The sequence below is a fragment of the Oncorhynchus masou genome, chromosome 12 (assembly GCF_036934945.1).
Source record: "Oncorhynchus masou masou isolate Uvic2021 chromosome 12, UVic_Omas_1.1, whole genome shotgun sequence".
Classification (NCBI taxonomy): domain Eukaryota; kingdom Metazoa; phylum Chordata; class Actinopteri; order Salmoniformes; family Salmonidae; genus Oncorhynchus; species Oncorhynchus masou.
In genome coordinates, this window is record NC_088223.1 from 4,234,764 (window position 1) to 4,251,125 (window position 16,362).

The 16,362-nt window shown below is 43.2% G+C and overlaps 1 protein-coding gene across 1 annotated transcript in view; it reads right to left on the reverse strand.

Annotated features, from left to right (window-relative positions):
* LOC135549478 (CUB and sushi domain-containing protein 1-like) overlaps positions 1 to 16,362 on the reverse strand; it is a 1,027,892-nt gene that overhangs the window by 422,781 nt on the left and 588,749 nt on the right. The window contains 2 exon segments of the mRNA XM_064979475.1: positions 5,683 to 5,870; positions 7,184 to 7,322. Of these exon segments, the coding sequence (XP_064835547.1) occupies positions 5,683 to 5,870; positions 7,184 to 7,322 (327 nt within the window).

Sequence of the window (16,362 nt, forward strand, 5' to 3'; positions counted from 1 at the left end):
ACTGGTATTATTATAGCTCAGTCAGGTACCTGGTATTATTATAGCTCAGTCAGGTACCTAGTATTATTATAGCTCAGTCAGGTACCTGGTATTATTATAGCTCAGTCAGGTACCTGGTATTATTATAGCTCAGTCAGGTACCTGGTATTATTATAGCTCAGTCAGGGACCTGGTATTATTATAGATCAGTCAGGTACCTGGTATTATTATAGCTCAGTCAGGTACCTGGCGTTTTTATAGCTCAGTCAGGGACCTGGCGTGATTATAGCTCAGTCAGGTACCTGGTATTATTATAGCTCAGTCAGGTACCTGGTATTATTATAGCTCAGTCAGGTACCTGGTATTATTATAGCTCAGTCAGGGACCTGGTATTATTATAGCTCAGTCAGGTACCTGGTATTATTATAGCTCAGTCAGGTACCTGGTATTATTATAGATCAGTCAGGTACCTGGTATTATTATAGCTCAGTCAGGGACCTGGTATTATTATAGCTCAGTCAGGTACCTGGTATTATTATAGCTCAGTCAGGTACCTGGCGTTTTTATAGCTCAGTCAGGGACCTGGCGTGATTATAGCTCAGTCAGGTACCTGGTATTATTATAGCTCAGTCAGGTACCTGGTATTATTATAGATCAGTCAGGTACCTGGTATTATTATAGCTCAGTCAGGTACCTGGTATTATTATAGCTCAGTCAGGTACCTGGTATTATTATAGCTCAGTCAGGTACCTGGTATTATTATAGCTCAGTCAGGTACCTGGTATTATTATAGCTCAGTCAGGTACCTGGTATTATTATAGCTCAGTCAGGTACCTGGTATTATTATAGATCAGTCAGGTACCTGGTATTATTATAGCTCAGTCAGGTACCTGGTATTATTATAGCTCAGTCAGGTACCTGGTATTATTATAGCTCAGTCAGGTACCTGGTATTATTATAGCTCAGTCAGGTACCTGGTATTATTATAGCTCAGTCAGGTACCTGGTATTATTATAGCTCAGTCAGGTACCTGGTATTATTATAGCTCAGTCAGGTACCTGACATTATTATAGCTCAGTCAGGGACCTGGTATTATTATAGCTCAGTCAGGTACCTGGTATTATTATAGCTCAGTCAGGTACCTGACATTATTATAGCTCAGTCAGGGACCTGGTATTATTATAGCTCAGTCAGGTACCTGGTATTATTATAGATCAGTCAGGTACCTGGTATTATTATAGCTCAGTCAGGTACCTGGTATTATTATAGCTCAGTCAGGTACCTGACATTATTATAGCTCAGTCAGGGACCTGGTATTATTATAGCTCAGTCAGGTACCTGGTATTATTATAGATCAGTCAGGTACCTGGTATTATTATAGATCAGTCAGGTACCTGGTATTATTATAGCTCAGTCAGGTACCTGGTATTATTATAGCTCAGTCAGGGACCTGGTATTATTATAGCTCAGTCAGGTACCTGACATTATTATAGATCAGTCAGGTACCTGGTATTATTATAGCTCAGTCAGGGACCTGGTATTATTATAGCTCAGTCAGGTACCTGACATTATTATAGCTCAGTCAGGTACCTGACATTATTATAGCTCAGTCAGGGACCTGGCGTGATTATAGCTCAGTCAGGTACCTGGTATTATTATAGATCAGTCAGGTACCTGGCGTGATTATAGCTCAGTCAGGGACCTGGTATTATTATAGCTCAGTCAGGTACCTGGCGTGATTATAGCTCAGTCAGGTACCTGGTATTATTATAGATCAGTCAGGTACCTGGCGTGATTATAGCTCAGTCAGGTACCTGGTATTATTATAGCTCAGTCAGGTACCTGGTATTATTATAGCTCAGTCAGGTACCTGGTATTATTATAGCTCAGTCAGGTACCTGGTATTATTATAGCTCAGTCAGGTACCTGGCGTGATTATAGCTCAGTCAGGTACCTGGTATTATTATAGCTCAGTCAGGTACCTGGTATTATTATAGCTCAGTCAGGTACCTGGTATTATTATAGCTCAGTCAGGTACCTGGCGTGATTATAGCTCAGTCAGGTACCTGGTATTATTATAGCTCAGTCAGGGACCTGGTATTATTATAGCTCAGTCAGGTACCTGGTATTATTATAGCTCAGTCAGGTACCTGGTATTATTATAGCTCAGTCAGGTACCTGGCGTGATTATAGCTCAGTCAGTTACCTGGTATTATTATAGCTCAGTCAGGTACCTGGCGTGATTATAGCTCAGTCAGGTACCTGGTATTATTATAGATCAGTCAGGTACCTGGCGTGATTATAGCTCAGTCAGGGACCTGGTATTATTATAGCTCAGTCAGGTACCTGGCGTGATTATAGCTCAGTCAGGTACCTGGTATTATTATAGATCAGTCAGGTACCTGGCGTGATTATAGCTCAGTCAGGTACCTGGTATTATTATAGCTCAGTCAGGTACCTGGTATTATTATAGCTCAGTCAGGTACCTGGTATTATTATAGCTCAGTCAGGTACCTGGTATTATTATAGCTCAGTCAGGTACCTGGCGTGATTATAGCTCAGTCAGGTACCTGGTATTATTATAGCTCAGTCAGGTACCTGGTATTATTATAGCTCAGTCAGGTACCTGGTATTATTATAGCTCAGTCAGGTACCTGGCGTGATTATAGCTCAGTCAGGTACCTGGTATTATTATAGCTCAGTCAGGGACCTGGTATTATTATAGCTCAGTCAGGTACCTGGTATTATTATAGCTCAGTCAGGTACCTGGTATTATTATAGCTCAGTCAGGTACCTGGCGTGATTATAGCTCAGTCAGGTACCTGGTATTATTATAGCTCAGTCAGGTACCTGGTATTATTATAGCTCAGTCAGGGACCTGGTATTATTATAGATCAGTCAGGTACCTGGTATTATTATAGCTCAGTCAGGGACCTGGTATTATTATAGCTCAGTCAGGGACCTGGTATTATTATAGATCAGTCAGGGACCTGGTATTATTATAGCTCAGTCAGGGACCTGGTATTATTATAGCTCAGTCAGGGACCTGGTATTATTATAGATCAGTCAGGGACCTGGTATTATTATAGCTCAGTCAGGTACCTGGTATTATTATAGATCAGTCAGGGACCTGGTATTATTATAGCTCAGTCAGGGACCTGGTATTATTATAGCTCAGTCAGGTACCTGGTATTATTATAGCTCAGTCAGGGACCTGGTATTATTATAGCTCAGTCAGGTACCTGGTATTATTATAGCTCAGTCAGGTACCTGGTATTATTATAGCTCAGTCAGGGACCTGGTATTATTATAGCTCAGTCAGGGACCTGGTATTATTATAGCTCAGTCAGGGACCTGGTATTATTATAGCTCAGTCAGGTACCTGGTATTATTATAGCTCAGTCAGGGACCTGGTATTATTATAGATCAGTCAGGGACCTGGTATTATTATAGCTCAGTCAGGGACCTGGTATTATTATAGCTCAGTCAGGGACCTGGTATTATTATAGCTCAGTCAGGTACCTGGTATTATTATAGCTCAGTCAGGGACCTGGTATTATTATAGATCAGTCAGGTACCTGGTATTATTATAGCTCAGTCAGGGACCTGGTATTATTATAGATCAGTCAGGGACCTGGCGTGATTATAGCTCAGTCAGGGACCTGGTAGCTCAGTCAGGGACCTGGCGTGATTATAGTGGTGGAATAAAAACACCATATGTGACTAATGTCTAGAAACACGTCACTACTTCACAGGAGGCATTTAAACTATTTTTTAAATCAAAATACTTTTTTTTTTTTACAGAAAACCATGGTGGTTATACTTGCATACTATTGTTTGTACAGGTGAACGTGGTACTTTCAGGCATTTGGAAATTGCTCCCAAGGATGAACCAGACTTGTGGAGGTCTACAATTTTTTTTTCTGTGTTCTTGGCTGATTTCTTTTGATTTTCCCATGATGTCAAGCAAAGAGGCACTGAGTTTGACGGTACGCCTTGAAATACATCCACAGATACAACTCCAATTAACTAACATAATGTCAATCAGCCTATCAGAAGCTTCTAAAGCCATGACATCATCTTCTGGAATTTTCCAAGCTGTTTAAAAGGCACAGTCAACTTAGTGTATGTAAACTTCTGACCCACTGGAATTGTTATACAGTGAATTATAAGTGAAATAATCTGTCTGTCAACAATTGTTGGGAAAATTCCTTGTGTCATGTACAAAGTAGATGTCCTAACTGACTTGCCAAAACTACAGTTTGTTAACAAGAAATGTGTGGAGTGGTTGAAAAACGAGTTTTAATGACTCCAACCTAAGTGGATGTAAACTTCCGACTTCAACTGTATATAGTCTTAATTCATTCCGACTTTGATGTGTGTGTGTTACGTTTATGTTGTGTAGTTTGTTAGATATTACTTGTTAGATATTACTGCACTGTCCGAGCTAGAAGCACAAGCTTTTCCCTACGCCTGCATTAACATCCGCTGATCATGTGACCAATAACATGTGACTTGATGAGGAAGTCACCTGGAATGCATTCCAATTAGCAGCCTTGTTAAACGTCCATTTGGGGAATTTCTTTCTTTTCCTTTATGCGTTTCAGATGTATTGTGACAAGGAATGTGTGGATATACAGAAGATTTGATAAAAGACCAAGTCCACATTATGGCAAGAACAGATCAAATAACCAAAGAGAAACAGTCGCAAAAACCATCAAGCGCTGTGATGAAACTGTCTCTCATGAGGACCACAACAGGAAAGGAAGACCCAAAGTTACCTCTGCTGTGGTATGATGAAACTGTCTCTCATGAGGACCACCACAGGAAAGGAAGACCCAGAGTTACCTCTGCTGCCGATGATAAGTTCATTAGAGTTACCAGCCTTAGAAATCACAGCCCAACTAAATGCTTCACAGTGTTCAAGTAACAGACACATCCCAACATCAAATTTGAGATTTTTTTTCCAAACATTTTGTCTGTGAGACGCAATTGAGATGGTTTGGGATGAGTTGGACTACAGAGTGAAGGAAAAGCAGCCAACAAGTGGAAGAAGAAGAAGAGTAACCTGGCCTCCGCAATCACCAGAACTCAACCCAGTTGAGAAGGTTTGGGATGAGTTAGACTACAGAGTGAAGGAAAAGCAGCCAACAGTTGAGATGGTTTGGGATGAGTTAGACTACAGAGTGAAGGAAAAGCAGCCAACAAGTGCTCGGGAACTCCTTCAAGACTGTTGGAAAACCATTCCAGGTGAAGCTGGTTGAGAGAATTTCAAGAGTGTACAGAGCCGTCAAAAATGCAAAGTGTGGCTACATTAAAGATTCTAAAATCTAAAATATATTTTGATTTGTTTTAACACTTTGTTGTGTGTTAACACTTTGTTGTGTGTTATTTCATAGTTTTAATGTCTTCACTATTATTCTACAATGTAGGAAATAGTAAAACAATAAAGAAAAATCCCCTTGTGTCCAAACTTTTGACTGGTACTATACATTATCGGCAGGTTATTTGTAATGGTGGGCTCTGGCAGGTAGGGCAGACAAATCTGGATTATATTTGGTTATACTTTTTGTCATTGAGGAAAGGAAGAAATGTAGGGATAATTTGACAGTTTCTCAAATGGTTGTTCTGGAACCATTACTAGTTATCATCTACCTGCTTGTGGCTAAGATGAGCTAAAAAAATACAAACACAAAGTCTTACTCTCATAACGGATGCGGAAGCCGATGTCCGAGTGGCTCTTGTCGGTGGAAAAGAGAAGGAACAGGAAGTTGGAGGTGCTGATGAGGAACTGGGGCACCTGGGTACCCTGGTAACTACCAATCAGAGGCGAGGAGGGGAACCGGCCGTCACGCACTTCCAGCACGTCATAGTTTACCTCAGTACGAAACCTGGGGGAACAACCAATGGTTTAGCAGAAATCTGAGGGAACAACCAATGGGTTAGCAGGAATCTGAGGGAACAACCAATGGGTGAACAGGAATCTGAGTACGAACCAAATGTTGGTCAATGTTTCTCAGGGGACCCTAATCACATTTGAATATATGCTACATACAGAAAACTATTTTAGGACAGGCTGAATTAAACAACAATGCTGATCTACACTACTACTAGTATCAACCTGTATTAGAGCTATATATGCATAAACAAACCTTTATTAGAGATATATACACAAACTAACTTGTGTTACAGATATATACACAAACTAACCTGTATTAGAGCTCTATACACAAACTAACCTGCATTAGAGCTATATACACAAACTAACCTGTATTAGATATATATACGCAAACTACCCTGTATTAGAGATATATACACAAACTAACCTGTATTAGAGCTATATACACAAACTAACCTGTATTAGAGCTATATACACAAACTAACCTGTATTAGAGCTATATACACAAACTAACCTGTATTCGTTTATAAACAAACTAACCTGTATTAGAGCTACAGTATATATACACAAACTAACCTGTATTAGAGATATACACACAAACTAACCTGTATTAGTTTATAAACACACTAATCGAATAATAGAAAAAACACCTGGATTCATATTCAGACGCAATGTGGAAAGGACAGCACCATATTTTGTTTCGGGAAGAATATTGTTTGTCAAAAATTGACAACTTCCCGAGAGAATAAACAGCCTGGAGGAACTGGTGTGTTGCCTGGTTGAAGTGAGGAGGGACGGGGCTTGGTTTGGCCGGGAACTGGAGGCATGCATCGGCTCCAGGGAACTTGGTGGCCGTGGTAAAGTGAAACCTAATTATTAGTAACAATTAATATCTGTTTTTTTTTCTCTGAGCACTGGTGCTCCCAAATACAAATGCCAGGTTGCACAGCAAAATATTTAGTAGCTCGCACTTTAGATTCCTGAGAGAGTCAGAGAGAGAGAGAGAGAGAGAGAGAGAGAGAGAGAGAGAGAGACAGAGAGAGAGACAGAGAGAGAGACAGAGAGAGAGAGAGAGACAGAGAGACAGAGAGAGAGACAGAGAGACAGAGAGAGACAGAGAGAGAGACAGAGAGACAGAGAGACAGAGAGACAGAGAGACAGAGAGACAGAGAGACAGAGAGACAGAGAGACAGAGAGACAGAGAGAGACAGAGAGACAGGGAGAGAGAGAGAGAGAGATAGCGAGAGGCAGAATGAAAGCCATAAAAGGTAGAGAGGAAGAGGACAGTGTTGTGTCCTGACTCACTTGTCAAAAATGATCTTGATGGGGTATCCTGGCAGAGCCTCGATGACCCACTCACAGTTAAGAGCCTCCTTATAGAGCTCTGGCCAACCAGGGGACAGGATAATACCGCTGGGAGCCTTCAGATCACCTCCACACGGAGCTGAGGAACAGGGGAAGAGAAGAGGTGAGGGTGGATGGATATGTGAAGAGGGAGGAGGGAGAGAGAAGGAGAGGGAGGAAGGAGAGGAGGGAAGAGATGAGAGAGATTAAAGGAAAGAGAGGGAGATGTGGAGACAGAGAATATATTAGCGAGGGAGAGGTGGAGAGGTGAAGACAGATAATATGTTATACAGTACATATCAGTGTCCACTGTGTTCAATGTATTCACTGTGTTCAATGTGTCCACTGTGTTCAATGTGTCCACTGTGTTCAATGTGTCCACTGTGATCAATGTGTCCACTGTGTTCAATGTGTCCACTGTGTTCAATGTGTCCACTGTGTTCAATGTGTTCACTGTGTTCAATGTGTCCACTGTGTTCAATGTGTCCACTGTGTTCAATGTATTCACTGTGTTCAATGTGTCCACTGTGTTCAATGTGTCCACTGTGTTCAATGTGTCCACTGTGTTCAATGTGTTCAATGTATCCCTGCGTTCAATGTGTTCAATGTGTACAATGTGTTCAATGTGTCCACTGTGTTCAATGTGTCCACTGTGTTCAATGTGTCCACTGTGTTCAATGTGTCCACTGTGTCCAATGTGTCCACTGTGTTCAATGTGTCCAATGTGTCCACTGTGTCCAATGTGTTCAATGTGTCCACTGTGTCTACTGTGTTCATTGTGTTCAATGTGTCCACTGTGTCCACTGTGTCCACTGTGTTCAATGTGTTCAATGTATTCACTGTGTTCAATGTGTGTCCAATGTGTCCACTGTGTTCAATGTGTCCACTGTGTTCATTGTGTTCAATGTGTCCACTGTGTTCAATGTGTTCAATGTATCCACTGTGTTCAATGTGTCCACTGTGTTCATTGTGTTCAATGTGTCCACTGTGTTCAATGTATCCACTGTGTTCAATGTGTTCAATGTATCCACTGTGTTCAATGTGTGTTCAATGTGTCCACTGTGTTCAATGTGTCCACTGTGTTCATTGTGTTCAATGTGTCCACTGTGTTCATTGTGTTCAATGTGTCCACTGTGTCCACTGTGTTCAATGTGTTCAATGTATCCACTGTGTTCAATGTGTTCAATGTGTCCACTGTGTTCAATGTGTTCAATGTATCCACTGTGTTCAATGTGTGTTCAATGTGTCCACTGTGTTCAATGTGTTCAATGTGTCCACTGTGTCCACTGTGTTCAATGTGTCCACTGTGTTCATTGTGTTCAATGTGTCCACTGTGTTCATTGTGTTCAATGTGTCCACTGTGTCCACTGTGTTCAATGTGTTCAATGTGTCCACTGTGTTCAATGTGTTCAATGTATCCACTGTGTTCAATGTGTGTTCAATGTGTCCACTGTGTTCAATGTGTCCACTGTGTTCATTGTGTTCAATGTGTCCACTGTGTCCACTGTTTTCAATGTGTTCAATGTATCCACTGTGTTCAATGTGTGTTCAATGTGTCCACTGTGTTCAATGTGTCCACTGTGTCCACTGTGTTCAATGTGTCCACTGTGTTCAATGTGTTCAATGTGTTCAATGTGTCCACTGTGTTCAATGTATCCACTGTGTTCAATGTGTTCAATGTGTCCACTGTGTTCAATGTGTTCAATGTATCCACTGTGTTCAATGTGTGTCCAATGTGTCCACTGTGTTCAATGTGTCCACTGTGTTCATTGTGTTCAATGTGTCCACTGTGTTCAATGTGTCCACTGTGTTCAATGTGTTCAATGTATCCACTGTGTTCAATGTATGTTCAATGTGTCCACTGTGTTCAATGTGTCCACTGTGTTCATTGTGTTCAATGTGTCCACTGTGTTCAATGTGTCCACTGCGTTCAATGTGTTCAATGTATCCACTGTGTTCAATGTGTGTTCAATGTGTCCACTGTGTTCAATGTGTCCACTGTGTTCAATGTGTTCACTGTGTTCAATGTGTCCACTGTGTTCAATGTGTCCACTGTGTTCAATGTATTCACTGTGTTCAATGTGTCCACTGTGTTCAATGTGTCCACTGTGTTCAATGTGTCCACTGTGTTCAATGTGTTCAATGTATCCCTGCGTTCAATGTGTTCAATGTGTACAATGTGTTCAATGTGTCCACTGTGTTCAATGTGTCCACTGTGTTCAATGTGTCCACTGTGTTCAATGTGTCCACTGTGTCCAATGTGTCCACTGTGTTCAATGTGTCCAATGTGTCCACTGTGTCCAATGTGTTCAATGTGTCCACTGTGTCTACTGTGTTCATTGTGTTCAATGTGTCCACTGTGTCCACTGTGTCCACTGTGTTCAATGTGTTCAATGTATCCACTGTGTTCAATGTGTGTCCAATGTGTCCACTGTGTTCAATGTGTCCACTGTGTTCATTGTGTTCAATGTGTACACTGTGATCAATGTGTCCACTGTGTTCAATGTGTTCAATGTATCCACTGTGTTCAATGTGTCCACTGTGTTCATTGTGTTCAATGTGTCCACTGTGTTCAATGTATCCACTGTGTTCAATGTGTTCAATGTATCCACTGTGTTCAATGTGTGTTCAATGTGTCCACTGTGTTCAATGTGTCCACTGTGTTCATTGTGTTCAATGTGTCCACTGTGTTCATTGTGTTCAATGTGTCCACTGTGTCCACTGTGTTCAATGTGTTCAATGTATCCACTGTGTTCAATGTGTTCAATGTGTCCACTGTGTTCAATGTGTTCAATGTATCCACTGTGTTCAATGTGTGTTCAATGTGTCCACTGTGTTCATTGTGTTCAATGTGTCCACTGTGTCCACTGTGTTCAATGTGTCCACTGTGTTCATTGTGTTCAATGTGTCCACTGTGTTCATTGTGTTCAATGTGTCCACTGTGTCCACTGTGTTCAATGTGTTCAATGTGTCCACTGTGTTCAATGTGTTCAATGTATCCACTGTGTTCAATGTGTGTTCAATGTGTCCACTGTGTTCAATGTGTCCACTGTGTTCATTGTGTTCAATGTGTCCACTGTGTCCACTGTTTTCAATGTGTTCAATGTATCCACTGTGTTCAATGTGTGTTCAATGTGTCCACTGTGTTCAATGTGTCCACTGTGTCCACTGTGTTCAATGTGTCCACTGTGTTCAATGTGTTCAATGTGTTCAATGTGTCCACTGTGTTCAATGTATCCACTGTGTTCAATGTGTTCAATGTGTCCACTGTGTTCAATGTGTTCAATGTATCCACTGTGTTCAATGTGTGTCCAATGTGTCCACTGTGTTCAATGTGTCCACTGTGTTCATTGTGTTCAATGTGTCCACTGTGTTCAATGTGTCCACTGTGTTCAATGTGTTCAATGTATCCACTGTGTTCAATGTATGTTCAATGTGTCCACTGTGTTCAATGTGTCCACTGTGTTCATTGTGTTCAATGTGTCCACTGTGTTCAATGTGTCCACTGTGTTCAATGTGTTCAATGTATCCACTGTGTTCAATGTGTGTTCAATGTGTCCACTGTGTTCATTGTGTTCAATGTGTCCACTGTGTCCACTGTGTTCAATGTGTCCACTGTGTTCATTGTGTTCAATGTGTCCACTGTGTTCATTGTGTTCAATGTGTCCACTGTGTCCACTGTGTCCACTGTGTTCAATGTATCCACTGTGTTCAATGTGTTCAATGTGTCCACTGTGTTCAATGTGTTCAATGTATCCACTGTGTTCAATGTGTGTTCAATGTGTCCACTGTGTTCAATGTGTCCACTGTGTTCATTGTGTTCAATGTGTCCACTGTGTCCACTGTGTTCAATGTGTTCAATGTATCCACTGTGTTCAATGTGTGTTCAATGTGTCCACTGTGTTCAATGTGTCCACTGTGTCCACTGTGTTCAATGTGTCCACTGTGTTCAATGTGTTCAATGTGTTCAATGTGTCCACTGTGTTCAATGTATCCACTGTGTTCAATGTGTTCAATGTGTCCACTGTGTTCAATGTGTTCAATGTATCCACTGTGTTCAATGTGTGTCCAATGTGTCCACTGTGTTCAATGTGTCCACTGTGTTCATTGTGTTCAATGTGTCCACTGTGTTCAATGTGTCCACTGTGTTCAATGTGTTCAATGTATCCACTGTGTTCAATGTATGTTCAATGTGTCCACTGTGTTCAATGTGTCCACTGTGTTCATTGTGTTCAATGTGTCCACTGTGTTCAATGTGTCCACTGTGTTCAATGTGTTCAATGTATCCACTGTGTTCAATCTGTGTTCAATGTGTCCACTGTGTTCAATGTGTCCACTGTGTTCATTGTGTTCAATGTGTCCACTGTGTCCACTGTGTCCACTGTGTTCAATGTGTTCAATGTATCCACTGTGTTCAATGTGTTCAATGTGTCCACTGTGTTCAATGTATCCACTGTGTTCAATGTGTGTTCAATGTATCCACTGTGTTCAATGTGTCCACTGTGTTCATTGTGTTCAATGTGTCCATTGTGTCCACTGTGTTCAATGTGTTCAATGTATCCACTGTGTTCAATGTGTGTTCAATGTGTCCACTGTGTTCAATGTGTCCACTGTGTTCATTGTGTTCAATGTGTCCACTGTGTCCACTGTGTCCACTGTGTCTATCAATCAATCAAATGTATTTATAAAGCCCTTTTTATATCAGCTGATGTCACAAAGTGCTGTACAGAAACCCAACCTAAAACCCCAAACAGCAAGCAATGCAGGTGTAGAAGCACGGTGGCTAGGAAAAACTCCCTAGGAAGGCAGGAACCTAGGAAGAAACCTAGAGAGGAACCAGGCTCTGAGGGGTGGCCAGTTCTCTTCTGGCTGTGCCGGGTGGAGATTATAACAGAACATGGCCAAGATATTCAAATGTTCATAAATGACCAGCATGGTCAAATAATAATAATCACAGTGGTTGTAGAGGGTGCAACAGGACATTGTGTCCACTGTCATGGAAATGGATGACAATTACTGGAGCTCAAGGTCAAACATTACTTCAGAGACTGACTGAAGGTCAAACATTACTTCAGAGACTGACTGAAGGTCAAACATTACTTCAGAGACTGACTCAAGGTCAAACATTACTTCAGAGACTGACTGAAGGTCGAACATTCCTTCAGAGGCTGACTGAAGTTCAAACATTACGTCAGAGACTGACTCAAGGTCAAACATTCCTTCAGAGGCTGACTCAAGGTCAAACATTACTTCAGAGACTGACTGAAGGTCAAACATTATTTCAGAGACTGACTGAAGGTCAAACATTACTTCAGAGACTGACTGAAGGTCAAACATTACTTCAGAGACTGACTCAAGGTCAAACATTACTTCAGAGACTGACTGAAGGTCAAACATTATTTCAGAGACTGACTGAAGGTCAAACATTATTTCAGAGACTGACTGAAGGTCAAACATTACTTCAGAGACTGACTGAAGGTCAAACATTACTTCAGAGACTGACTCAAGGTCAAACATTACTTCAGAGACTGACTGAAGGTCAAACATTATTTCAGAGACTGACTGAAGGTCAAACATTATTTCAGAGACTGACTGAAGGTCAAACATTATTTCAGAGACTGACTGAAGGTCAAACATTACTTCAGAGACTGACTGAAGGTCAAACATTACTTCAGAGACTGACTGAAGGTCAAACATTATTTCAGAGACTGAGTGGATAGGTGGCTGGAAAGGGGAGGGTGGAAGGGTGTGTGTGTGTGTGTTCTAGCAAATGTGCAAATGTCTTTGATTAACATAAATCCCACATCTCTGTATCACACTGAACAGAAACCACTTTAATCATCACACAACAGTATATGATATGAGACTTGCTGCTCGCTAATATGCCTGTGTACATGTTTCTAAATGTCATTAAATAACAAATCTGTGCCAACAATACTAAGCTGACACAATGGCATACTGGTATGTAATTTCATAAATAAAAACAAACCATTTACATCATCACACAACAGACAGACAGTTTAAATCTCTCTCTCTCTCTCTCTCTCTCTCTCTCTCTCTCTCTCTCTCTCTCTCTCTCTCTCTCTCTCTCTCTCTAGAATGAAGAATAACACAGACCACAACACTGCACCTAAGCGTTGTGGTCGTCTTCTGTTGTGATTGAAACCATTAAAAGACTCTACGCCACAATGCTGCTCCTGGATAGGTTTCAGGAGTACTCTAGCTAGGACTCAAGCAGCTCTCAATGACATAGAGGGGACATCTGTAAAGCTCCACTTCAATTAGAATGAATGAAAAGCCTGATGAGACCCTCATGAAGGAGCGCTCACGCTAGTAGCATCATATTAGATATTCAATGACTATTAGGAAAAGCGCTAACGCTAGTAGCATAATATTAGATTTGCATTGATTCTCAGGAGGAGCGCTAACGCTAGTAGCATCATATTAGATATTCAATGACTATTAGGAAAAGCGCTAACGCTAGTAGCATCATATTAGATTTGCATTGACTCTTAGGAAGAGCGCTAACGCTAGTAGCATCATATTAGATTTGCATTGACTCTTAGGAAAAGCGCTAACGCTAGTAGCATCATATTAGATTTGCATTGACTCTTAGGAAGAGCGCTAACGCTAGTAGCATCATATTAGATTTGCATTGACTCTTAGGAAAAGCGCTAACGCTAGTAGCATCATATTAGATTTGCATTGACTCTTAGGAAGAGCGCTAACGCTAGTAGCATCATATTAGATTTGCATTGACTCTTAGGAAGAGCGCTAACGCTAGTAGCATCATATTAGATTGGGTCCTGTGTGGCTCAGTCGGTAGAGCATGGCGCTTGCAACGCCAAGCGTCGTGGGTTCGTTTCCCACTGGGACCACCCATATGTAAAGGTAGTGGCCCCAGCCGACTTGTAAGTCACTTTGGACAAAAGCGTCTGCTAAATGGGATATTATTATTATTATTATTTGCATTGACTCTCAGGTGGAGCACTAATGCTAGCGCTGGGCTAGCTTGCTATATTACATATGCGTTCACTATTAGTAGGGACGCCAAAATTCATCCTGCTGCACAGACCCTATAGATGCTCTAGTCTAGGGTGCCTGGACTGGGCATTGGTGCAGAGGAAGGCCCCGGCCTTGGAGTGGGACTGGACACCGGCGCAGAGGAAGGCTCCTGCCTTGGAGTGGGACTGGACACCATGCCTGGATTGGGCATTGGTGCAGAGGAAGGCTCCTGCCCTGGAGTGGGACTGGGCACCGGCGCAGACGAAGGCCCCGGCCTTGGAGTGGGACTGGGCACCGGCGCAGACGAAGGCCCCGGCCTTGGAGTGGGACTGGACACCGGCGCAGACGAAGGCCCCGGCCTTGGAGTGGGACTGGACACCGGCGCAGACGAAGGCCCCGGCCTTGGAGTGGGACTGGACACCGGCGCAGACGAAGGCCCCGGCCTTGGAGTGGGACTGGGCACCGGCGCAGAGGAAGGCCCCGGCCTTGGAGTGGGACTGGACACCGGCGCAGACGAAGGCCCCGGCCTTGGAGTGGGACTGGACACCATGCCTGGATTGGGCATTGGTGCAGAGGAAGGCTCCTGCCCTGGAGTGGGACTGGGCACCAGCGCAGACGAAGGCCCCGGCCTTGGAGTGGGACTGGACACCGGCGCAGAGGAAGGCTCCGGCCTTGGAGTGGGACTGGACACCATGCCTGGATTGGGCATTGGTGCAGAGGAAGGCTCCTGCCCTGGAGTGGGACTGGACACCGGCGCAGAGGAAGGCCCCGGCCTTGGAGTGGGACTGGACACCGGCGCAGACGAAGGCCCCGGCCTTGGAGTGGGACTGGACACCGGCGCAGACGAAGGCCCCGGCCTTGGAGTGGGACTGGACACCATGCCTGGATTGGGCATTGGTGCAGAGGAAGGCTCCTGCCCTGGAGTGGGACTGGACACCATGCCACTGGAAACCTGGTGCGTGGAGCCGGCACCGGACTGGTGACAGGCACTTCAGGAAGGGTGCGGAGAGCAGGACTTACCAGACTGCTGACGGGCTATTCAGGTCAGATGCCATGCAGAACACACCTACATAACATTTCTCTCATCTCTCTCTCAACTTCTCCATCGCCTCCCTGACTGTCTCTGGCTCTTCACGGTGAGTATGGGGAGCTGGCACAGATGGCACCGGACTGATGACCTGCTCTTCCACTCTCCGCTGCTCTGCCGACCACCCCTCGTGCCTCCCCCAACAAAACCTTGGGGTTTCTTTATCCGCGGTCCCAGGCGTCTTCTCTGTCCTGTCTCCTTCCAAGGGAGGGTCTCACAACCTCCCATAATTTCCTCCCAGGTCCAAAACTCCTTCACCTCCGTCAACCGCTGCTTGGCGGGATATTCTGTCACGAACGTTGTAATGAGCGGGCCAAGGCGCAACGTGTGTAGAGTTCCACATCTTTATGTCAGTGAAACTTCAAAACAAAACAATAAACCAACAACGAAACGTGAAAGTAGTGGTGCACATATACAAACACAAAACAATATCCCACAAACACAGGTGGGAAAAATGGCTACCTAAATATGATCCCCAATTAGAAGCAACGATTACCAGCTGCCTGTAATTGGGAACCATACAAAACCACCAACATAGAAATACAATGACTAGAACATAGAACTAGAACACCCCCCTAGTCATGCTCTGACCTAAACACCATAGAGAACCGAGGGCTCTCTATGGTCAAGGCGTGACATAGAGACTCAAACCTAGAAAATGGTATATCATAGACTAGAGATGAGGAACAATGGGAAAGTAATTCAGCTTTGAAAATTGTTAAACTTGTAATTTCACTTTTGAGAAAATTGCCCTTGAATGTTTTTGTACACTTACTGGAGACAACCTTTTTATCTACACCCAGTCAGCATCGTTCACACCCTCTTAAGCTTTAGCCCCACCCATCTCTTTAATGGTTCACATGTGAGGCCATGCACTAAACAACCAAAGATTTCAAGACTAAAGGCTGGTTTATAGTACAGGTTCCTAAATTCAATCTGGAGTGCCAGAGTGTGCTCTGGGGGACTGTAAACTCAGAGCATTTCGCTCTCGGAGCGTTCAGAGAGCACACTGGAGGCTCTGGCCGAGGAGTAGGGTTCATCTGAACGT